This window comes from Trachemys scripta, chromosome 14 (assembly GCF_013100865.1).
Source record: "Trachemys scripta elegans isolate TJP31775 chromosome 14, CAS_Tse_1.0, whole genome shotgun sequence".
Lineage (NCBI taxonomy): Eukaryota > Metazoa > Chordata > Testudines > Emydidae > Trachemys > Trachemys scripta.
The window spans coordinates 2,201,385-2,225,997 of NC_048311.1; the positions used below are offsets into that span (position 1 = coordinate 2,201,385).

General features: G+C 44.5%; 1 protein-coding gene and 1 pseudogene across 1 annotated transcript; both read left to right on the forward strand.

Annotated features, from left to right (window-relative positions):
- Positions 1-5,818: 5,818 nt before the first annotated feature.
- On the forward strand, positions 5,819-6,775 carry LOC117887533 (olfactory receptor 6N1-like). Its single transcript, XM_034790186.1, has one exon. The coding sequence runs from the start codon at positions 5,819-5,821 to the stop codon at positions 6,773-6,775; it is 957 nt and encodes a 318-aa protein (XP_034646077.1).
- Positions 6,776-14,765: 7,990 nt separating this feature from the next.
- LOC117887534 lies at positions 14,766-18,047 on the forward strand (annotated as a pseudogene).
- Positions 18,048-24,613: the final 6,566 nt, after the last annotated feature.

The following is a 24,613-nucleotide window of genomic DNA, read 5'->3' on the forward strand; positions in this document are numbered from 1 at the left end:
TGGAAAACCCTTTCCAAACTGTCATCTCTACAATCTCAGGCACTTTTTCAGGTACAGTTTTGAGAACTCCTCAGTGCCGCTTAGGATGAACATTAGCCAAATTAAACAGATCAGAAAACCTAAGAAGTTTACTTTAAAAGAGGGTTTCCCCAAAAAGTGGGCACCGTGCATCACCCCAGTAGCCTCAGGACAGATAAGGCTGGACATTTCCTTTCCAATTTCAAACTATTTTTTTTTCTGTTCCTTTCGGGGAGGCAGGAACCTCTCAGAAATGAAAATCCAACACACAGAATGCTCAGGCAACCAACAGGGCACATATTAGGAATGACAATGGATCTATAGGAAAGTTATTGCAATAGTTATTAGGATACAGACCAGAGGGCTGTTGCATTGAAAATATGTAAACACATGATGCAATAGCATTAGAAAGAAGCACAGTGACACTTGTCAGAGAGGTCATGCAGAGAAGTACCCTGCCTTGCCCAGCTCCCACTCACTGGTAATGACCCAGCTTTCACCCTTAGTGTCCTAGGAAGAAAATATTGTGTGGGGAAAAGGTCCTTTCACACTAGTCCTGCTCCTTGCATACGGCTGAGATTCCTAAAAGAGGGGAGACCCTGCATGTTGTCTGTGGCCACCTCTGTTCCAGGATTGGTGTAGATAGTGTAAACATATAAGTTACACTAAGAGGCCACACCACTGGATTCTCCTCCAATGGGAAACTGACGGTCTAGGTGGTTTCCCCGGGTACAACTTGGAACTGTGAGACCTGCTCTGCCCCCTGAACACACTAGCCTGGGGTGTCTGTCACAATGCTCTGCTAGTGACAAGAAGCAAACCCCTCCAGGTACTGTTTTCAGTCTGTCCAGCAGCAGGGGGAGCCCCACACCCAGTTAGTTTGCATGAATGCTCCCACAGCCACTCATAAATCTCACAGAGAAGGATACCAACCGGATCCCACCAGCTCCTAGCCTTCTAACTCAGAGATATACCATCTTGGACAGAAAAATACCAATTTATTAATTGATTCACCACTTACTTCAAGGGAAAGTGGGCATGCACAGCCTTTGCCACCTGAGTAGATTTACCAAACACTTCAGACAAACTCACTGGTGAGGATAAACATCAAAGTAAGTTTATTGGCTACAAAAGATAGATTTTAAGTGATTATAAGTGATAGGCAAAAAGTTCAGATAAGTTACCAAAAGAAATAAAAGGAAAACACATTTTAAACTAATCTAATCACTCAGTAGCCTTACAACTTAGATGCTTCTCAGCACAAGGTAACTTGTTGCCTTTCAGCCAGGCTCTCCCCTTTGATCAGCGATTCAGTCGCTTGGTGGTGGTGTTTGTAGATGGAGGAGGAAGAGAGAGAACATGGCAAATGTCTCTCCCTTTTATAAGGTTCTTTCTTCCCTGGTGGATTTGCCCCCCCCCCCCCGCCTCGTTCACAGTCAGGTGAGCATTAACTCATCATAATCCCAAACTGACCAAGGGAAGGGGGATAGCTGACTCGAGAGTCAAACTAATTCTTGTTCTTGCTAGGCTGGGTTGGTGTAATCAGGCGCAGACTCACCCCATGGTGCCTTCCACTGGTAGACTCGGGAATTAGCTCACCAGTCGTCGGAACGCCCTCTGCAGGCCAGGTATCCCGTCTCTTGGCCTCCATGTCCCTCCCTGGCCCCGGTACCCTTGGCTTGGGTTCTGCCCTCCTGGCAGTACCCTACTCTCTCTGGGTCTCCCCACCCCCTATCCCCACATCACCTCAGTCATGGCTACTGCCAGTCACAGTCTAGCCTCCATGCCCTGGGGCGGACTGCAGTCTATCAACCAATCATCAGAGGCAACAAGTGGTTTGGACTGGCTGCCTTTACCCACCCTCAGGCTGCCCCTCTGCAAACCCAATACCTATGTGGGCCTAGGACCAGGCCCTGCAGCCTGGGGAGTTGCTGGCCTAGGGCTTCCCAGCCACCAAGGCCTTTCCCCAGCCCTGCCTCATGCTAGGTCCCTGGGTTAGTTCCCCAGCAGGCAGGCCTGTCTCTCTCTCCAGTCAGAGTGAGACTCCTGAGCTTCTGGCTGCCCTGGCCTTCTTATAAGACCTAGTTGCTCAGTTTGGGGCATGACCCCAGCTGCAGCCACTTCCACCAATCAGCTGGGGTTTCACTCCCTTCCTCAGCCCTCTGCAGGGCTTTTCTAACCCCTTCAGGGCTGGAACGGGTGTTCACCCCACGACAGTTAGGTTTGTCTCATAAACATCCTGATGAGGTGTGAACTCTGTCCCTCTGCTTCTGGAGCGTTTTGTCTGGGCTTGTTTTAATCCTTGAGGATACATTTTCAGCCTCATACCTATATACATGAATTTACAACCGGTACATTACTAGACATCTACCTCCATATAATGCTGTCCTCGGGAACCAAAAAATCTTACCGAGTTATAGGTGAAACCGCGTTATATCGAACTTGCTTTGATTTGCTGGAGTGCGCGGCCCTGCCCTGCCCCTCCCGAGAGCACTGCTTTACCGCGTTATATCCAAACTCATGTTATATTGGGGCAGAGGTGTATAACAAAGATGATCAGTGCATCATGAGCCTCCCAAAGACACCCAACATGACAACTTTGCATTGGATACTACACAATCATATTATAAGGATGAACATGAGGGTGCAGGATGTTCCCCCGATGTACAGAATGTCACCGAAACAAATTTGCAAGATGCTGAGTTCCACTACTGCTCAGAAGAAGGGGGAGAGTATTGTTAAATAAACATTTGTAATTAAGAATAACAAAAGTTCCTTGGGAGAAATATTTCTGGGGGGGAGAGGGGAAGAGTCTTTCATTTACAAATTATGATTAAATCTACTTTACATTCAGTTTCCTGTGTGTTTGTTAAACTGTGAGGCTTCAGCACCAGTCTGGCAGGCCTAACCTTCTTAGCCATTGTTACTCACGTAGTTGCGTTCAATGGAACAACTGACATGAGTAAAGATGACTGAGTAGAGTCAGTCTCTGCACAGTCATGCACTCCATGGGTGTTGCATTAGATTTCAGCCATGCAGAGCTATGATCTCATACATCAGAAAGGCGATTCCTCTGGGTGGGGGAGGTTGGTTGCATCAGGACAGCTGTTTGTACTGTCTGCAAACACAAAAAATCACAAATTCCCCAGGCTCAGCCTCTTCAGAGATTGAATCAAGGGAGACGCAGCTTTCCATGGAGAAAGATACAAGTATGAGGACACCTTTGCACTTTGTAAATTGTGGGGGAAGAGCGTGTTCTAAGACAGATTGCAGAGGCCGCTCGTCCATTCAAGGAGATGCAGGTCTCTCTACTGAGAAAATCCAGCTTCTGCAGAAAGAGGAGAGAGAAGAACCTCAGGTGAGGATCCTGAGTCCTGGCAGCCAAACACTGAGAAATAAGAGCTCATTGCTTCAAACTTGGGCTGTGCTTTGGTTACAGGTGAGCACCGTCTTCCTGACTGTATTTCTATATCACCTTCCACACAAGGAAGTGCTTTGTGAGTATTACAGGGATAAGATGGGTGAGGTAATATCTTTTATTGGATAAACTTATGTTGCTGAACAAGAGAAGCTTTTGAGCTACACAGAGCTCTTCAGGTAAATATTTACAGTTTTAGCCTCTCCTTCCCACAGCAGTGCCAGTCGGCGTTTATAGCACCATTTAATAGACAGGGAGCTTGAGATCCATGTCTGGTGACAGGTCCTCAGTTGGGGATCTGCCCCACTGACACAAATGGAGCTACCTTGATTTACACCAGTTGAGGATCTGGCTTAGTGTGTCCCCAAATGGGGTGGTGGATGGTGACAGAATGTTACTAGCCCGGATCACACATGCCAGATTGTTTCTAGACTCTGAGTTCAGGGACAGCATCTTTTTTCCCCAACCATCCAGTGCCTTTCTTGTTCTTGTATTATCATCCCACACTCATTCTGGAGTGCAGAGGGTCACTCCCCAGTTCGGGTTGGACATCAGCTTGATTTGGTCCCTTACTAAGATCCACCCCCCAAAGAGCTGTATTTTATTACTGCTACATAGTGAACATCGGGAAACAGAAAAGGCATTGCCAGTCCCTGACCATGTCACTATCACCACCACAGCAACTAAGGGAGAATTTACTCCACTTCATAATTTACAACATAAACTGATCTCTTATGAGGTGATGAAAATTGTTCCTTTTCCTATAGGGCATTGAAATGTTGAATATACGAGTATATATGTTGTGATGTTATTGACACAACCTGTGACTGTATAGACTGCAACTAATATCTTGTACAAAGAGGATTAAGTAAGGTGTCTATGAGGAAGTTATGATTTGCTGGTTATGATTATGCTACCTGTTCGCATGTATCATGTTTGTATTTAAAGTCATAAGTATTGTCTCTATACTATCTGTATTTCAAACTTGTGTTATGCTTCAGGGTGAGAACCCACACAATTTGCATCAGCCTGGTGTGCTTGATGACCCATTAATGACCATCAGCTGTACAACTGACCCACTGAGAGAAGGCAGATACACCTTCTGACTCAGAAAGACATACAGGAACATGCCTAAGGACAGAACTCTAAGGTTTTTCTATGCCATGTGCTGGGTAGCATGTATTTGAGACAAAGGAAGCACAAGCCACATGGCAAAAGGACTATAAAAGGGAGCTGCATCATCTCCATTTTGTCTTCAATCCTGCTTCTTACCTCTAGAGGAACTTTGCTACAAACTGAAGTTCTGAACAAAGGACTGAATGACCCATCCAAGTGTGAATGTACTCCAGAGACTTGATTTGAATCTCCAATTTATTCCATCACCTCTAAAAGGCTGAACCAAGAACTTTGCCATTACTGTATGTAATTGATTCCATTTAACAAATTTTAGCTCTCATCTACATTTCTTTCTTTTTATGAATAAACCTTTAGATTTTAGATTCTAAAGGATTGGCAACAGTGTGATTAATGGTAAGATCAGATGTGTATATTGACCTGGGTATGGGGCTTGGTCTTTTGGTATCAGGAGAATCTTTCTTCTTTTATTGGGATATTGGTTTCATAACCAGTCATCTGCATAAAGAGTGATGTTGGTGGTGATATTGGGAAATTGGAGTGTCAAGAGAATTTCTTGTGTGACTTATGGTTAGCCAGTGAGTTTAACCAAAGTCCTCTCTGTTTGGCTGGTTTGGAATCCCTTAATAGTAAAGGAACTCTAGTTTTGGGCTCTAACTGCCCTCCTCAAAGCAAATTTATCCTGAATTGAGTCTCTCAGTAGTGTACTGCCAGAGGCCGCATCATTCCATATACTTAGATTAATTTCCATTATCTCTAACAAGAAATCAATACATATGGAAACTAGACTTCAATGAAAAATCTGAGTCCAAGATTTTAGTTGACGTACTTATTGGTTTTGACTCCTAAGATCTGGCATGGTTCTGGCTATTGACAGAAGAGAAATATAGAACTTAAGCATCATTGTTAAGCTCTGGTATGTAACAAGATGGGATATGATGGAGAGCCAAGGTCTGATATGACAGATCAGACCAATACTCTACCAGAGATATAGACTGTTATATTAGTCAATGCTCTGGTATGGCAGAGGGAGGTCTACATAGGTATCAATGTTCTTTCCTTGTACTGAGACTCCTGGCACTTTGCTCTGAAACCTACATTTAGCCTTAAAATTTCAGCCTGTAACCAGGAGAGGAAGGGAATATTCTTAATATTTATGGTATTAATTCACAAGACTTGATTAAATTTTAACGCTATGTTCTTCCAATTCAATTGCCCAGCTTGTTTTTTTGTTCCTAGCCCCAAACCATGGCGGACACAGATTGGAGAAACCAAACGACCGTCAGACAATTAATCCTCCTGGGTTTCGGGGATCTCCCTCACCTGCAAATTCTTCTCTTTCTACTGTTCCTAGTGATCTATATGGCAACTGTAGCTGGGAACACTCTCATCCTGGTGCTTGTTGTCACTGGTCAGCACCTTCACACCCCCATGTACTTTTTTCTGGGCAACTTGTCCTATCTGGAGATCTGCTACACCTCAACCTTCCTGCCCCGGTTACTGTCCAGTCTGCTGACTGGGGACAGAACCATCTCAGTGAGTGGCTGCATCACACAACTGTATTTCTCTGGCTCTCTGGCAGCTACAGAATGCTACCTCCTAGCAGCAATGTCCTATGATAGGTATTTAGCGATATGTAAACCCTTGCACTATTCAACTCTTATGAATAACAGGTTTCGCCTCCAGCTAGCCGCTGGGTCATGGTTAAATGGCTGTTTGGCCAGTGCTGTCTTAATATTATTCATATCACAGTTAATATTCTGTGGCCCAAATGAAATAGACCATTTCTATTGTGATCCCATCCCACTGATAGAACTCTCCTGCAGTGACGCTCACCTGAGCATGTTGGTGGATTTCATAATAATCTCCGTATTCACCCTGCCTCCATTCCTACTAACCCTGATGTCCTACGTGTTTATCCTTGTCAGTATCCTGAGAATCCCTTCCACGACCGGGAGACAAAAGGCCTTTTCCACCTGCTCCTCTCACCTCACTGTGGTGACAATATTCTATGGAACCATAATGACTGTCCACATGCTACCAAAACGTGATACACTCAGAGATCTGAAGAAAGTGCTCTCTTTTTGCTTCACGGTCGTAACTCCCCTGGTAAACCCCCTCATCTATAGCCTGAGAAACAGAGAGGTCAAGGAAGCACTGAGCAAAGCAGTCAATAAATATAGCTTTCACCAAAAAAACATGTAGAGACTCTGAGATAATAATTTAGCCTGAGGTTTTGAAAGCTGTCGGGTTGTTGAAACAATCAGTCTGCGATGCACTGTATCTCAAAATAGCATCCTTTAACCTCCATCTTTTGTATATAGTTGTTATATTTCATAAAAAACATGCCTTGTAAGGTATCATATGAAAGGTCATGATCTGCTGAAACTCATTCTTCTGTCAATATATATATATCATTGTATATGGCGTTATGATATTTTTTATATGGTTGTTATTGAAATGTGTTGAAAGTTTGGGAGTCGCCCACTGTAAATTCTCCAGTGACAACATATGAGCTGGCCCACACCCAGGCAGATGTTAAATGACCATCACCAGCCATTGACCCGCAGGGGAATTGTAAACAAGATGTTTACAAATCTGTAACAGACAGTGTGCAAGCACCACACAACGGTAATTGCTCAACTCTGTAATTCAGCAAGGCCCACCAGGACATGTTTTGGCCAGTATTTTTCCAGGGACGTGAATTGAGAGTATCAAATAAGGGACAGCGGCATCATGAGACCACCTCTCCTCTCCTCCCCCACCTATTCCAGAGGCAACAAGAATGCTGGGAAGACAAAGGCTTTGAACTGGGGAGGTTGGTCCCTGGCTGAGAAGGGAATTCATCTTGTGTGTTAAGAACTGTACCCTGGCTGCAACATCCAGTGGTGTGCAAAAAGCTTTTTGATTCAGATCTTACTAAGTCTGATAGAGTTTAGGATTTAGGATGTGTTTTTAATTTTTTTTCTTAGGCATAAAGGTCAGAGATAGAGTTTAAGTGATCATAAATGTTAGGCAGCTATCTTTCTGTAGTTAATAAACTTATTTTAGGGTTTAATCTTAACCAGTATTTTGTCTAAATTGCTTGGGGAATCTGCTCAGATTACAAGGGCTGGTGCATGTCCACTATCCTTTCATGAACAGCCAGGCCCCAGCAGTGACCTCTGGACACTTCAGCAAGAATAACTTTATAGCTCTTATCTGAACTAAACCTGGCTGTGATGCAGGGAGTTCCAGACCCAGCTGGTGGATTGCCAAGGCACCCATAGAACTGAGGCAATTTCTGGGATTGGGTCTGTCAAATGATCACCGATGAAGGACTCTGCTTGTGGCCCTGCAGGGCACCAGCTGTTTTGCTGCCACCAATTGCACAGAGCAGTCCAAAGGGAGGGGACCTGTTAAAATGAGTGTCCCCAAAACTCACTGCAATGAGTACATGCCCCGAGAGGGCTAGTTCTCAGGACACGGTGTCCAGCTTTCCCAAGTTGTCTTGGACAGCTCTACTGCATGCAGGGCCCTATCCTCAGGGCATGATACAACCTATGGTGAGAGGAAGTGTCTACCGCCTAGCAACGAGCAGAACTCCTGTGGTGCCAAACACAGCAGTGCTGGCTCAGCCACTGTGAGCACGGCCAGAGGCAGGGGAGCTGGGCACCAGTGAGAACTGTATGATCTCAGCACTGCGGAAAGGATTTTCCAAGTGACCTAACAGAGTTAAGAGTCCATCTCCCATTTCAAAAGGCTTTGGGTACCTAACTCCTTGAGACCCACCTAGAATCTCAGCCTGGAGAACCACTGGGCTGCTGTCACTGTCGCTTCAATCTATGTATTTCTACTGAAAACAGAGTCCACAGCAACAGAAATGCACTGGATTAATAGTAAATCGCTGCTAAACCTTTGAGACCCACTAATGTTGTACGTGTAGTTGTAGCCATTAATTTTCCAATCATGCTGTTGTGTGATTTGGTTCCCAATGGTTATCATTTCAAACTGTGCACACGTAGCAATAGGTAAGAAATGAGGAAAGATGCAGTTAATGTGTTTATGGCCACTAGAGGGCAGAGGAATGGGAAAGGTGCAGCCCAATGGACAGCAGCCAAAGTGGAAGGGCAAGAAAGCAGAAATTATGTTCCCAAATGATCAACAGCAGGAAGTGGAAAGGGAGATGAAGCTATAAAATGGTATATAAAAGGTAAGGAAAGAGAATTGAAGAGAAAAGGATCTTTATGCTTTGTCATGAACTGTCGATAGTATCAGATATTATTGAGTGAGTTATGGGCTGTTTTACTAAATAATGTCCACCAAGTGACATGAGAGTCAAAAATGGGAAAAAGAACAGGAGTACTTGTGGCACCTTAGAAACTAACAAATTTTTTTGAGCATAAGCTTTCTTGGGCTAAAACCCACTTCATCAGATGCATGAAGTGGAAAATACAGGAGGATATATATATATATATATATATATATATATGTATATATATATATACACACAGAGAGAACAAGAAACAATGGGTGTTACCATACACATCTGAGTGATCAGTTTAGGTGAGCGATTACCAGCAGGGGAGAAAAAAATTGACAAGAAGGTGTGAGGAACAAACAGTAGAGGGGAAGAATAAACATCGGGAAATAGTTTTACTTTGTGTAATAACCCATCCACTCCCAGTCTTTATTCAAGCTTAATTCAATTGTGTCCAATTTGCAAATTAATTCCAATTCATCAGTCTCTCTTTGGAGTCTGTTTTTGAAGTTTTTTGTTGTTGTAATATTGTGACTTTTAGGTCTGTAATCGAGTGACCAGGGAGATTGAAGTGTTCTCCAACTGGTTTTTGAATGTTATAATTCTGGACATCTGATTTGTTTCCATTTATTCTTTTATGTAGAGATTGTCCAGATTGGGCTATGTACATGGCAGAAGGGCATTGCTGGCACATAATGGCATATATCATATTGGTAGATGTGCAGGTAAACAAGCCTCTGAGAGTGTGGCTGATGTGATTAGGTCCTATGATGGTGTCCCCTGAATAGATATGTGGACAGAGTTGGCAACAGGCTTTGTTGCAAGGATAGGTTCCTGGGTTAGAGTCTATAGGGTGCAGGGAGCGGCCGACAGAGAAGGAGATGCCAGGGGAAGAACTTGGGCAGTGGAGCTCTCAAGGTGCTTTCCCCCGCCCCCAACAGGTGAAGACAAGGCACACTAAAGGAACTTTTAGTTGCTGGACTTAAGAACCTGAGGCACAAGGTTGCCTCTAGAAGCTCCCAAGGGATAGCTTGTAATTGTCCCAGGTTACTGGGTTGTGGCTCAAGCCGGTTTTGTGTTTTAATGATGGAAAGGAACCCCTAGATATTGAATGTGGCCCTTGTTGCTGCCGACTCCAACTGGCAGAAATGTTACATAAGGAATCAATGTCACCTCGGGAAATGTTCACAACAAAGATTTGGCGATAGAAAATTAGTCAGCTGAAAGATAGGTTGAAGTGGGACCTTTATTAAAAAGTTTAAACATGATCACTTTAAAAACCAACCAACCCCAAAATGGATTGGGATTAATGTTTTCCCAATCTATTTTGCAACCAAAATAATAATAAATAAATCAAGTGCTTTGTTGCGGAGAATCTGAAACAGCAATTTTATTTGGGTTCATATGAGAAAACTTGGGTTAAAAGATAAGAACTTAATGCTTGTATACCAACTTCTGGAAAGCAGGTGTATGGAGAATATCCTGATAATATCAAATAATATCAATGTCAAAATAATTTAAGGAAATGGGTGTGGAGGACTGTCCTCTAGTGGATGGAGCTAGATCATGTCAAATGTGCCTCTTCTGCTAGTATGTAATTCAACTATTCCAGAATTCAGATATTGGTCTATGCTTTGAGAAGAATGACCCCAGATTTACCTATTCTCTTTCCATAGCATCATAGGATTTGACAGACTGGATCAGACACTAGGTCCATCTAATCCAATATCCCTGTCTGACAGTGGCCAGACCCAGATGTTTAAGAGGAAAGTGGAAGAATCCCACAGGAGGTAGAGGTGAGATAATCTGCCCCCTTCCCGCCCCCCATATAGCTCTCACCTTGGTTGCTATTACATAGGGATTGGTTCAATACCTGAAGCATGAGGTTTAATACCCTTCCAGAATGTTGGTTGGCATTAATTATGATAACCCTGGACATTACTGATATTCATGTAAATATCCAGTCCCTGATGTTTGAAACGGTGATGCCCTGTGAAATGATTCTGTACTGAGTGCTGCTTTTCATCACCTCAGATATTTGCATTTAGGATACGAGTTCGAATACATTGTCCCGCTCCATATCTCTTGAGTTAGTAAGACCAGGGATAGGGGAGACTATTTACGCAGCCTCCAAATGTTCAGGTTCCATTCTGTAACCAGGCAAGGGCTCAGAAAGGGCTGACTATAAAAGGACACATTTATGGAAAACTAGGGTTACCATATTTCAATAATCAAAAAAGAGGATGGGAGGAGCCCCGCCCCCATCCTGTCCTAGCCCCGCCCCTGCCCCTTCCACTCCCTCCCACTTCCTGCCCCCTCAGAACCCCCAACCCTCCCCCCCACTCCTTGTCCCCTGACTGCCCCCCAGGATTCCACCCCCTCCCTAAGCCTCCCTGCCTCTTGTCCCCTGACTGCGCCCTCCTGAGACCTTCCCCACATCGTAACTGGCCCCCTAGGACCCTACCCCCTACCTGTCCCCTGACTGCCCCAACCCTTATCCACACCCCCACCACCTGACAGCCCCCCCGCAGAACTCCTGACCCATCTAAACCCCTCTGCTCCCTGTCCCCTGACTGCCCCCTCCTGGGACCTCTGCTCCTAACTACCCTCCAGAACCCCACCCCCTACCTAAGTCTCCCTGTTCCTTATCCCCTAACTGCCCCCTCCTAAGACCCCTCTCCCTAACTGCCCCCCAGGACCCTACCTCCTACCTGTACCCTGACTGCCCAAAACCTTATCCACCCCACCCCAAAAAAGCCCCCCCTGAACTCCCGACCGCCCTCCGCTCCTTGTCCCCTGACTGCCCCCTCTTGGGACCCCTGCTCCTAACTCCCTCCAGAACCCCACCCCCTACCTAAGCCTCCCTGTTCCTTGTCCCCTAACTGCCCCCTCCTGAGACCCCCCCACCTGTACTCTGACTGCCCAAAACCTTACACCCCCAACCCCCAGACAGCCCCCCTCGAACTCCTCACCCATTCAACCCTCCCCCCTGCTCCCTGTCTCTTGACTACCCCCCACCCAGAACCTCCCTGCCGCTTCTCTGACCCCCGGCCCCCTTACTGTGCTGCAGAGTGGCGCACTCGACAGCGGGGGAGGGGAGCAGGGTCGGAGCTCCAGACTGCCGGAGGCCGAGGCGAACGGCCAGCTGGCCATCTGCAAATGCAGGGCGGGGGAGGGAGAGAGAGTAGGGGAGTGGTGTCAAGTTTCCGGGGATAGGAGGGGGAAGTGAAGGAAGGGCTCTGGCTGCTGGAGCCCTGTGCGAGTGGCACGATCCGGCCGGCTGCCCTGAAAGCCGCGCACGCTCTGCATGGGGGGAAGTCCGGACATTGACAAATTCCCCCCGGACGCTATTTTTAACTTAAAAAAGCCGGACATGTCCGGGGGAATCCGGACGAATGGTAACCCTAGGAAAACCCTTTCCAACAGTCATCGCTACAATATCTCTGGCACTTTTGCAGGTACAGATTTGAGAACTCCTCAATGTCACTTGGGATGAACATTTGGCAAATCAAAGCAATTAGAAAACCTAAGAAATTGACTTTTAAAAAGGGTTTTCCCCAAAAGTGGGAACTGTGCATAACCCCAGTAGCCTCAGGACTGAGAAGGCTGGACATCTCCTTTCCCATTTGAAGCGATTTATTACTTTGGGAGAGGCAGAAATCTCTCAGAAATGAGATTCCAACACAGAAAATGCTCGGGCAACCCATAGGGTGCATCCCAGGAGCGACATTGGACCTATAGGGAAGGTACTGCAATTGTTATTAGGGTACAGACCAGAGGGCTGTTGCATTGAAAATATGTAAACACATGATGCAATACCATTAGGAAGAAGCACAGCAACATTCATCAGAGAGGTCATACAGAGAAATACCCTGTCTTGCTCAGCTCCCACTCCTTGGTTATGACCCAGATGTCACCCTTAGTGTACTAGGCTGAAAATATTGTGAGGGGGAAAGGTCCTTGCACACTTGTCCTGCTCCTTGCTTATGGGCTCAGATCTGTAAAAGAGGGGAAACCCTACATGTTGTCTGTAGTCACTTCTGTTCCAGGATTGGTGTATATAGTGTAAACAAACAAGTTACACTAAGAGTCCACATCACTGAATTCTCCTCCAATGGGAAACTGTGATGGTCTAGGTGGTTTCCCTGGATACAATCTGGAACTGTGAGACCTGCTCTGCCCCCTGAACTCACTAGCCTGGGGTGTCCGTCACAATGCTCTGCTAGTGACAAGCACCAAATCCTTCCAGGTGCTGTTATCAGTCAGTCCAGCAGCAGGGGAAGTCCAACATCCAGCTAGATTGCATGAGTGCTCCCAAAGCCACTCATGAATCTCAAAGAGAAAGACACCAGGCAGATCTCCCCGCCCCCCGCCCCAAGTCCCAGCTTTGTATCTCAGGGATATACCGTCTTACCGTGAATAATGCCAATGTATTACTTGTATTTCACAACATACGTCAAGGGAAAGTGGACATGCACACTTCTGAGGATAAACATAAAAGTAAGTTCCTTGACTACAAAAGATAGATTTTAAGTGATTATAAGTGATAGCCAAAAAGTTCAGATAAGTTACCAAAAGAAATCAGAGCAAAACGCATTGTAAGCTAATATTAACACTTTCAGTACCCTTACAACTTAGATGCTTCTCACCACAGGCTGGCTGGTTATCCTTCAGCCAGGCTCTCCCCTTTCATCAGTGCTTCAGTCACTTGATGGTGGCGTTTGTAGATGGATGTGGAAGAGAGAGAGCATGGAAAATGTCTCTCCCTTTTATAAAGTTATTTCTCTCCTCTTCGCTTTGCCCACCCCCCCTTTCAGAGTTAGGTAGTCGTAGGCTGGGCTGGGTTTGTGTCAAACACACCCTGATGAGGTGTGAACCATCCCTCTTCTCCCAGAGCGTTTTGTCTGGACTTGTTTTAAGCCATGAGGGTACATTTTCAACATCGTAACTATATACATGAAATTACAGCCAGTACATCACTATAACAATGATGATCAGTGCATCATGAGCCTTCCAAAGACAGCCAACATGACAAAATTTGCATTGGATGCCACACAATCATATTATAAGGATGAACATGAGGTTGCTGGGTGTTCCCCCAAGGTGTCACAGAAATCAATTTGCAAGATGCTATCACTCAGTGAAGGCTGAGAGTATTGTTAAATAAACATTTCTAATTTACAATTATAAAGTTCCTTGGGAGAAATATTTCCGGGGTGGGGAGGAGGAGGGAGATTCTTTCATCTAAATCTTTCTTTTGCAAACTATGGATTAAATCTACTTGACATTCAGTTTCCTGTCTGTTTGTTAAACTGCATGGCTTCAGAACCCAATCTGGCAAGCTTAATCATTTTAGCCATTGTTACTCTTGTATTTGCCTTCAACAGAACAACTGACATGAGTAGAGATGACTGAGAAGAGTCAGTCTTTGCACAGCCATACACTCCATGGGTGCTGCATTAGATTTCAGCCATGCAGAGCTATGATCTCATACAGCAGGAAGGCAATTCCTCTGGGTGGTGGAGATTGGTTGCATCAGGACAGTTGTGTGTAGTGTCTGCACAATAAAAAAAGCGCTAACTCCCCGGGCTCATCCCCTTCAGAGGAGAAATCAAGAGTGATGCAGCTTTCCATGGAGAAGGATACAAGAGGACACCTCTGCAATTTGTAAATAGAGGAGGAAGAGCGTGTTCTAAGAAAGATTGTGGCAGCCGCTCATCCATTCAAGGAAAGGCAGGTCTCTTCACTGAAAAAATCCAGTTTCTGCAGAAAGAGGAGAGAGAAGAACATGAGCTGAGGATCCTGAGTCCTGGCGGCAAAACACTGATAAATAATAGCTCATTGCTTCAATCTTGGGCTGTTCTGTCGTTACAGGTGAGCACCATCTTCCTGACTGCATTTCTATACCACCTTCCAAAGAGGGGCATCAATGTGCTTTGTGAATATTAGAGGGACATGATGGATGAGGTAATGTCTTCTATTGGATAAACTTCTGTTGGTGAATGAGAGAAGGTTTTGAGCTACACAGAGCTTTTCCGCAGGTGAATATTTACTGTTTTAGCTTCTCCTTCCCACAGCAGTGCCAGTCGGCATTTATAGCACCATTTAATAAAGAGGGAGCTTGAGATCCATGTCTTGGGACAGGTCCTCAGTTGGGGATCTGCCTCACTAAAATAAATGCAGCTTGATTTACACCAGCTGAGGATCTGGCACAGTGTGCCCCAAATGAGGTGAGAAGTTGTAACAGATTCTTACAAGCCCAGATCACACATGCCAGATTGTTTCTATACTCCGAGTTCAGGGACAGCATCTTTCCCCCCCTCCCTCCCCTTCCAGTTCCTTTCTTGTTCCTGTATTATCATAACACACTCATTATGGAGTGCGGAGGGTCACTCCCCAATTAGGGTTTCACATCAACCTGGTTTTGCCCCTTCCTGAAATCCACCCTCCAAAGAGCTGTATTTTATTACTGCTACTTAACATCAGGAAACAGAAAAGACATTGCCAGTTGTTGACCACGTCCTCATCACCACCAGAGGAACTAAGGGAGAATTTACTGCACTTCATAATTTTCAATATACACTGATTTCTTGTGAGGGGATGAAAATTGTTCCTTTTCCTACTGGGCATTGAAATGCTGAATATACCAGGACATATGGTGTGACATTATTGACACAAACTGTGACTGTATAGACCATTGTTGTAACCAAGATTCTGTAGTGGCACCAAATCTTGTAAAAGGGAGATTAAGTAAGGTATCTATGAGGAGGTTATGATTTGCTGGTTATGATTATGATACTTGTATGCATGTATCATGTTTGTATTTAAAGTTATAAGTATTGGTTCTGTGCTGGCTGTATTTCAAACTTGTGCTATGCTTCTGGGTGACACTCCACACAATTTGTCATCAGCACTGCCTAGCCTGTTTGATTACTCATTAAGGACCATCAGCTATACAACTGACCCATTGAGAGAAGGCAGATACACCTTGTGACTCAGAAAGACGTACAGGGACATGCCTATGGACAGAACTCTAAGGTTTTTCCATGCCATGTGCTGGGTAGCTTGTATTTGAGACAAAGGAAACACAAGCCACATGGCAAAAGGACTATAAAAGGCAGCTGCATCATCTCCATTTTGTCTTCAATCCTGCTTCTTACCTCTGCAGGAACTTTGCTAGAAACTGGAGCTCTGAAATAAGGACTGAATGACCCATCTAAGCTGTGGATGTGCTCGAGAGACTTGATTTGAATCTCCAGTTTATTCCATCACTGCTACAAGCCTGAACCATGAATGTTGCCATTCCTGTATGTCATTGATCCTATTTAACCAATTTTAGCTCTCATCTGTATTTCTTTCTTTTTATGAATAAATCTTTAGATTTTAGATTCTAAAGGATTGGCAAGAGTGTGATTTGGGGGTAAGATCTGATTTGTATATTGAACTGGTCTGGGACTTGGTCCTTTGGGATTGGGAGAACCTTTCTTCGTTTACTGGAATATTGGTTTTCATAATCAGTCATCCGCATAAAGAGTGATGCTGGTGGTAATATTTGGAAATTGGAGTGTCTAAGGGAATTCCTTGTGTGACTTATGGTTAGCGAGTGGGGTAAAATCGAAGTCCTCTCTGTTTGGCTGGTTTGGCGTGCCTTAATAGTAAAGGAACTGCATCTTTGGCCTGTAACTGCCCTCCTCAAAGCAATTTGTCCTGAATTGATACTCTCAGTAGTGTGACACCAGAGGCACATCATTCCATATGGTTAGATTAATTTCCATTAATTCTAACAAGAGATCAGTGCCTAGGGATACTAGACTGCATTGGAAAATCTCAGTCCAAGATTTTAGTTGATGTACTTATTGGTTTTGACTCCTAAGACATGGCATGATTCTTGCTATTGACAGAAGTGAAATACAGAACTTAAGCGTCATAGTTAAGCTCTGGTATATCACAAGATGGGATATGATAGATAGCCAAGTTCTGATATGACAGATCAGACAAATTCTGTACCAGAGATATGGGCTGTTATATTAGTCAATGCTCTGATATGGCAGAGGGAGGTCTACATGAGTATCAATGTTCTCTCCGTGGACCCAGACTCCTGGCACTTAGCTCTGAAGTCTACATTTAACCTTAAAATTTCAGCCTGTAACCAGGAGAGGAAGGGAATTTTCTGAATATTTATGGTATTAATTCACAAGTCTTGATTAACTTTTAATGCTATGTTCTTCCAATTCAATTGCCCAGCTTGTTTTTTTGTTCCTAGACTAAACCCCTGGCAGACACAGATTGGAAAAACTAAATGACCATCACAGAATTGATCCTTTTGGGTTTTGGGGATCTCCCTGACCTTCAAATTCTTCTTTTTCTAATGTTCCTAGTGATCTATATTGCAACCGTGGCTGGGAACACTCTCATTGTGGTGCTTGTTGTGACAGATCAGCACCTTCACACCCCCATGTACTTCTTCCTGGGCAACTTGTCCTACTTGGAGACCTGCTATACCTCGATATTCCTGCCCAGGTTACTGTCCAGTCTCCTGACTGGGGACAGAACCATCACAGTCAGTGGCTGCATCACACAACTGTATTTCTCTGGTTCTCTGGCTGCTACGGAATGCTATCTCCTAGCAGTGATGTCCTATGATCGGTATTTAGCAATATGTAAACCCCTGCACTATTCAACTCTTATGAATAATAGATTTTGCCTCCAGTGGGCTCCTGGGTCATGGTTAAATGGTTGTTTGGCCAGTACAGTCATTATATTGTTCATATCACAGCTGATATTCTGTGCCTGAATGAAATTGACCATTTCTATTGTGATCCCATCCCACTAATGGAACTCTCTTGCAGTGACACACACCTGAGCATATTGGTGGATTTCATAATAGTCTCCATATTCACCTTGCCTCCATTCCTACTAACCCTGACTTCCTACGTGTTTATCTTTGTCAGTATCCTGAGAATCCCTTCCACCACCGGGAGACAAAAGGCCTTTTCCACCTGCTCTTCTCACCTCACTGTGGTGACAATTTTCTATGGAGCCATATTCATTGTCTACATGCTACCGAAACGTGATACACTCAGAAATCTGAAGAAAGTGCTCTCTGTTTGCTTCACAGTTCTAACTCCCCTGGTAAACCCCCTCATCTACAGTTTAAGAAACAGAGAGCTCAAGGAAGCCTTGAGCAAAGCAGTCAGTAAATGCGGCTTTCACAAAAAAAAGATGCAGAGACTCTAAGATAATAATTTAACCTGAGGTTTTGAAAGCTGCCTGGGTGAATGAAGCAATCAGTCTGTGATGCACTGTATCTCAAAATAGCACCCTGTAATCCTCATCTTCATCTTTTGTATTTTGGTTGTGATATTTTATAAAAAGCATTCCTTGTAAGGTATCATATGAAAGGTCATGATTTGCTGAAACTCATTGCTCTGTCAAAATACGTATATCATCATTGTATATGGCGTTATGAGATTTTGTTATATGGTTGTTATAGAAATATGTTGTAAGTCTGGGAGTCACCCACTCTTAGTTCCCCAGTGACAACTTAGGAGCTGACCCACACCCAGGCGAGCGTTAAACAACCATCACCAATGATTGACCAGCAGGGGAATTATAAAAAAGAGGTCTACAAATCTGTAACAGACAGTGCGCAAGCACCACACAATGGGAATTGCTGAAATCTGTGACTCATCAAGGCCCACCAGGACATGTCTTGGCCAGTATTTTTCCAGAGACATGAATTGAGAGTATAAAATAAGGGACAGCGGCATCATGAGACTACCTCTCTCCTCCCACGCCTATTCCGGAGGCAACAAGAATTCTGGGAAGACAAAGGCTTTGCACGGGGGAGGTTGATCCCAGGCTGAGAAGGGAATTCAGCCTGTGTATTAAAAATTGTAACCTGGCTGCAACATGCAGTAGGGTATGAAAAGCTTTTTGATTCAAATCTTACTGAGTCTGATAAAAAGTAAACACACAATCTAAATCCTAAACTTTGTTTCTTAGGCATAAAGTTCAGAGATAGATTTTAAGTGATCATAAGTGTTAGGTAACTACCTTTCTGGAGTTAATAAACTTATTTTAATGTTTAATCTTAACCAGTTAGTTTGTCTAAAATGCTTGGGGAATCTGCTTAGATTTAAAGGGCTGGTGTATGTCCACTATCCTTTCATGAACAGCCAGACCCCAGCAATGACCTCTGGACACTTCACCGAGAATAGCTTTATACTTCCTATCTGAACTAAACCTGGCTGTGACCAGCTCTAGGAAAGCAACATCACCAGGCTCACAGGGCCCTTGGAGGCAGGGTGGTTGGGCAAACAAAGAGCTAGACTCACAAGCCAAGGATATTGGGACTGTTCAGACCCAAGTGGGAGTTTTCCAGGGCACCCGTAGAACTGAGGCAATTTCTGGGGTCAGGTCTGTCAAACGCTCACTGACAAGGGACTCTACATGAGGCCCTGCAGAGCACCAGCTGCTCTGCTGCCACAAACTGCACAGAGCAGTTCAAAGGGAGGGGACCTGTTACAATGAGTGTCTCCAAAAATCACTGCAACAAGTGTACATCCTGAGAGGGCTCGTTCTTGGACAGCTCTGCTGCATGCAGGGGCTCTCCTCAGGACATGACGTAACCTATGGTGAGAGGAAGTGGCTATCGCCTAGCGATTAGCAGAACTCCTGTGGTGCCAAACATGGCAGTGCTGGCTCAGCCTCTTTGAGCATGTCAGGATTTGGCCAGAGGCAGGGGAGCTGGGCACCAGTGAGAACTGTAGGATTTCAGCACCGCAAAAAGGATTTTCCAAGTGACCTAAGACACTTAAGCGTCCATCTCCCATTTCAAAAGGCTTTGGGTGCCTAACTCCCTTAAACGCTGCCTAGAATCTCAGCCTGGAAAGCCACTCAGCTGCTGTCACTGTGGCTTCAATCTATGTATTTCCATTGGAACCAGACTCCGCAGCAACAGAAATGCACTGATTAATGGTAAACCGCTGCTAAACCTTTGAGACTTGCTAATGTTGTACGTGTAGTTGTAGCCATTAGTGTTGCAATCATGCTGTTGTGTGATTTGGTTCCCAATGGTTATAATTTCAAATTCCGCACACCTATCAATAGGTAAGAAATGAGGAAAGATGCAGTTATTCTGTGTAGGGCCACTAGAGGGCAGAGGAATGGGAAAGGTGCAGCCCAATGGAGAGCAGCCCAAGTGGAAGGGCAAGAAAGCAGAAATTATGTTCCCAAATGACCAACAGTGGGAAGTGTATAGGGAGGTGAAGCTGTATAACGGTGTATAAGTGGTGAGGAGTGAGCATTGAAGAGAAAAGGAGCTTTATGCTATGAAATGGACTGTGGATACTAGCAGATATTATGGAGAGAGTTATGGGTTGTTATACTAAATAATGTCCACCAGGTGACATGTGTCAAAAATGGGAAAGAGGCGGCTATAGCAAGAAGAATCCACTAGAGCATTGGTCTCCAAACTTTTTTCATCGTGCATCCCTATCAGTAAAAACTTTTTGAGCACGCACCCCCAATATATGTATATTTATTTATGTATAAATTATATACATGTGCTACTGTACTAATATATTTTGTACATTATAAAACATACAGAAAAATATAAATAAACAATATTTCATACTTTTTAAAATTTTATTTATTAACTGTACAAAAAAACGTTTTGCTCACAAAAAATATTATTAATAATAATATTTTTAGTGAGAGCAATGTGATTGAATAGGTTTCATTATGTCTGAAAATCTTGGTTTATCACTTTGTGAGGCATCTTTTTCAGTAGTTATGTAGCCTGTAGTTATCCGGGTCACTTTTTTTCCCCTTCTTGAAAATAGGAACCACATTAGCTATTCTCCAGTCAAACAGTACCACCCCCGAGTTTACAGATTCATTAAAAAATATCGCTAACGGGCTTGCAATTTCTCACGCCAGTTCCTTTAATATTCTCGGATTTAGATCATCCGGTCCGCCCAATTTAGTCCCGTTAAGCTGTTTGAATTTGGCTTCTACCTCGAATATGGTAATGACAACCCCCCCTCCTTTATTCCCATCCATCTCGCTTCCACTATTCCTCAGCCCTTCATTAGCCTCATTAAATACCGATGCAAAATATTCATTTAGATATTGTGCCATGCCTAGATTATCCTTAATCTCCACTCCATCTACAGTCTTAAGCGGTCCCACTTCTTCTTTCTTTGTTTTCTTCCGATTTATATGGCTATAAAACTTCTTACTATTGGTTTTAATTCCCCTTGCAAGGTCCAACTCTACACGGCTTTTGGCTTTTCTCACTCCATCTCTACATGCTCTGACCTCAATAAGGTAGGTTTCTTTGCTGATCCCTCCCATCTTCCACTCTCTGTACACATTCTGTTTTTTCTTAATCACCCCTCTGAGACGCTCTCTCATCCAGCTCAGTCTAAATCTCCTGCCTACGAACCATTTTCCCTTTCTTGGGATACAGACCTCCGACAGCTCCTGCAACTTCAATTTGAAATAATCTCAGGCGCCTTCCTCCTTTAGATCCCTAAATATGTTAGTCCAATCCACTTCCCTAACTAGTCCCCTTAATTTATTAAAGTTAGCCCTTTTGAAATCGTAAACCTTAGTCTCCGATTTAATTCTGTTAATCTTTCCATTTAGTTTAAACTGAATTAGCTCATGATCACTCAAGCCAAGGTTGTCCCCTACAACCATTTCCTCAACGAGGTCCTCACTACTCACCAAAACCAAATCTAAAATGGCATCCCCCCTCGTCGGTTCAGCAACTACTTGATGAAGGAATTCATCAGCTATCACGTCTAGGAAAATCTGAGCCCTAGTATTGTTACTAGCATTTGTTCCCCAATCTATATCTGGGAAGTTAAAGTCTCCCATGATTACACAGTTCCTATTAGTATTTACTTCCCTAAAAACATTAAAGAGTTCTCTGTCCATATCCAGGCTAGATCCCGGCGGTCTATAGCACACCCCAAGCACTATCCCAGGGGAGGCTCTAGTAGTTCTTTTAGCCAATGTGAGTATTGCCCAGACAGACTCTGTCTTATCCATTCCATCACTTATTATTTCTTTATAGTTTACCTCATTATTGACATACAATGCTACTCCCCCAGCTTTACCTTTGTTCCAGTCTTTCCTAAACAGCACATACCCTTCCATACCTGTACTCCAGTCATGACTACCGTTCCACCACGTTTCAGTTATTCCTACGATATCCGGTTTCATTTCTCGGACCAGGAGCTCCAATTCCTCCATTTTGTTACCTAGGCTTCTCGCATTGGTGTATAAACATCTTAATTTATGCCGTTTGGCCTCTCTCACATTCATTATCCCATTTGGTATGGACACCGTACTGCTAGTATGACCTATTAGTCTAGTATCCATCCCCACCCTCCTCCTTATGTCCAATCTCTTCCCCCCGGCTATATCCTTTCTTATCTCATCATCCTCCCTCTCAATGTTATAATCTGGTGTGGAAATTAACTGGACATCTCCCAACCGTCTCCCCCAAATTCCTAGTTTAAAGCTCTTTTGATGAGATGAGCCAGCCTCCCTCCCAGAAGTCTATTTCCTTCCCTACTTAGGTGAAGTCCATCCCGTGAGAACAGTTTTCTGTCCCCGAAAGCCTCCCAGTGGCCATAAATCCCAAAGCCCCCTTTGTAGCACCACTCCCTTAGCCAACTATTTATCATCACAATCCTGTCACCCCTTTGCTGCCCTTCTCTAGGAACAGGCAGAATCCCACTGAAGATGATCTGAGCCTCGATTTCCTTAAGCTGGGTCAGCGGGGATCCATCCGCAATACGCTGATCACACTCTGACTCACCGCACTGTCCAGTTCTGCCTCTGGGCTACTTCCTACCCCATCTCTCAAGCAAGTCCCGCAGGTTATTCCCACACATCAGGGTATTCTGCAGCCGGTAGTCCCGGTAGCTCCAACTCACCCTCAGCGTCTGGGTTACTCGGGCTAGGGCCGCTGCTTGGCTCCTCCCATTCCTCTGGGTAGTCTGCAACTGGCAGTCCTGGTATCCAGAGTCCTTCTTCCAGGTCAGGTTTCCCTGGGTCCAGGACCTCTCCTGGACTGGCAGTAGGTTCTGCAGGGAACAGCCAGCAGTCTGCGTCTGTCTCCGTCCCTGGTGCAGCCCTCTTTGGGCTAAGGGCCCCGCCTTTTGTACTTCCTGTTCCAATCCTCCCCTTCCGGGGGGGTGGAGTAAGCTTGGGCAGGCTCCGCCCACTCAGGCAGAGAGAGTGGCTCTTTACCCTCTGTTTCGGAGGCAGACCACCCTGGCTCCTTACACCATCTTACTGTCATCCTGACCTTATCTTTAGAAGGGGTCACTGTGTTCCTGTTATCTTCGGGAAGTGTGTGTGTACTATTCTTGGTATCGGGGTGTTCTGGTAACATCCCTCTGGAATGTGTTTACATGAGTGCTTAGTGCCTAGGAGTGCTTGTGTTTTTGCTATGACAGTCCTGCTATTTCCAAGTTCTTGTATCAGAGAATTAACCTGCCAGCAGGCATGTTTTGTAAGAGCCTGACTTCTGCTCCCAGCCTGATTTTGCTTTAAAGCAGCAGGGCCTGACTTCTGTTCAGACCTTAGGCCTTATACTCAGCCTTAAGTCTCAGGCTCTCTCTATTACAGATTCAATCTATGCATTTCCTTTGGAAACAGACCCCACAGCAACAGAAATGCACTGGATGGATGGGAAGCCCCTGCTTTGAGAGCCACTGCTATTGTTGTATGTGCTTTTGTAGCTACTAATGCTGCAATCACGCTGTTGTACTATTTTGTTCCCAGTGGCTCTAATTTGGAACAGCGCACACCTAGCAGTAGGTAAGAAATGAGGAAAGATGTGATTATGCTTTCTAGGGTCACTAGAGGGTAGAAGAATGAGAAAGGGGCAGTCGTGCTGCCCAGTGGATAGCATCCAAAGTGGAAGTCATGAAAGGTGAAGTTATGTTGCCAAATGACCAGCAAAGGGAAGTGGACAGATGTAAAGCTGTGTAATACAGACTAGAAGGCATCAGTGAAATGGTGAGGAAATAATTTTGTGGATCAATGGACCTCTATGGTATGTAATGAACTGGAAATATCTTTAGAAACCAAAGTGAGGAATGTGAGTGAGCAATGTATAAATGAAGATATTGAGGAATTCTGAAGTTGTGTTAATAAGGAAATCAGAGACAGACAGCCTAGCTAGTCCTAGGTTACCAACACTACCTAAAGAGAGAAAAAGTGTACCATGGTGGAACAAGGAATGTGAAATGGTAGGAGATGCTAAGGGACAAGAAATGGGCTGTTATACTGAATAATGACCAATGGGGACACAAGAGCATCAAGGATGGAAAAAAACAGCTACTGGAAGGTGTCCACTAGAGAGCAGCATATTTTTAGCAGGAGAAATGGGCAGCTATTTTCTGAAATGCCCAGTAGATGGTAGCAGATAGAGGCAAAATGTTATTTATTAATCTATGGGCAGTTGGTTTTAACAGGCCATCACCTAGTGTTTTATCATTATGTGAAGTATTTCCCCCCGTGAGAATTTTTTTCGCTTTTATAAGTGTAAGCAGGGTCTGCATGAACTCTCCCCTGACATCTAGTGATGAACTAGGGAAGAAGACTGCATGAACTGAGCTTGTTTGCATAGACACGCCCACTCTGCCTAGGCATGATGGAAAAGCTTTGCCCAAATAATGACTTTTGGTGGTGTTGGATCACAAGTCACTTTGTTATTGGAGCAGGGGAAATAAAGGGTTGTGTATCCTTGTTGTGGGGATCAAGGGCAGCAGAAC

Excerpts from the sequence above, each read along its gene's own strand:
- LOC117887533 (XM_034790186.1), top strand. The coding sequence starts at position 5,819 with ATGGCGGACACAGATTGGAGAAACCAAACGACCGTCAGACAATTAATC.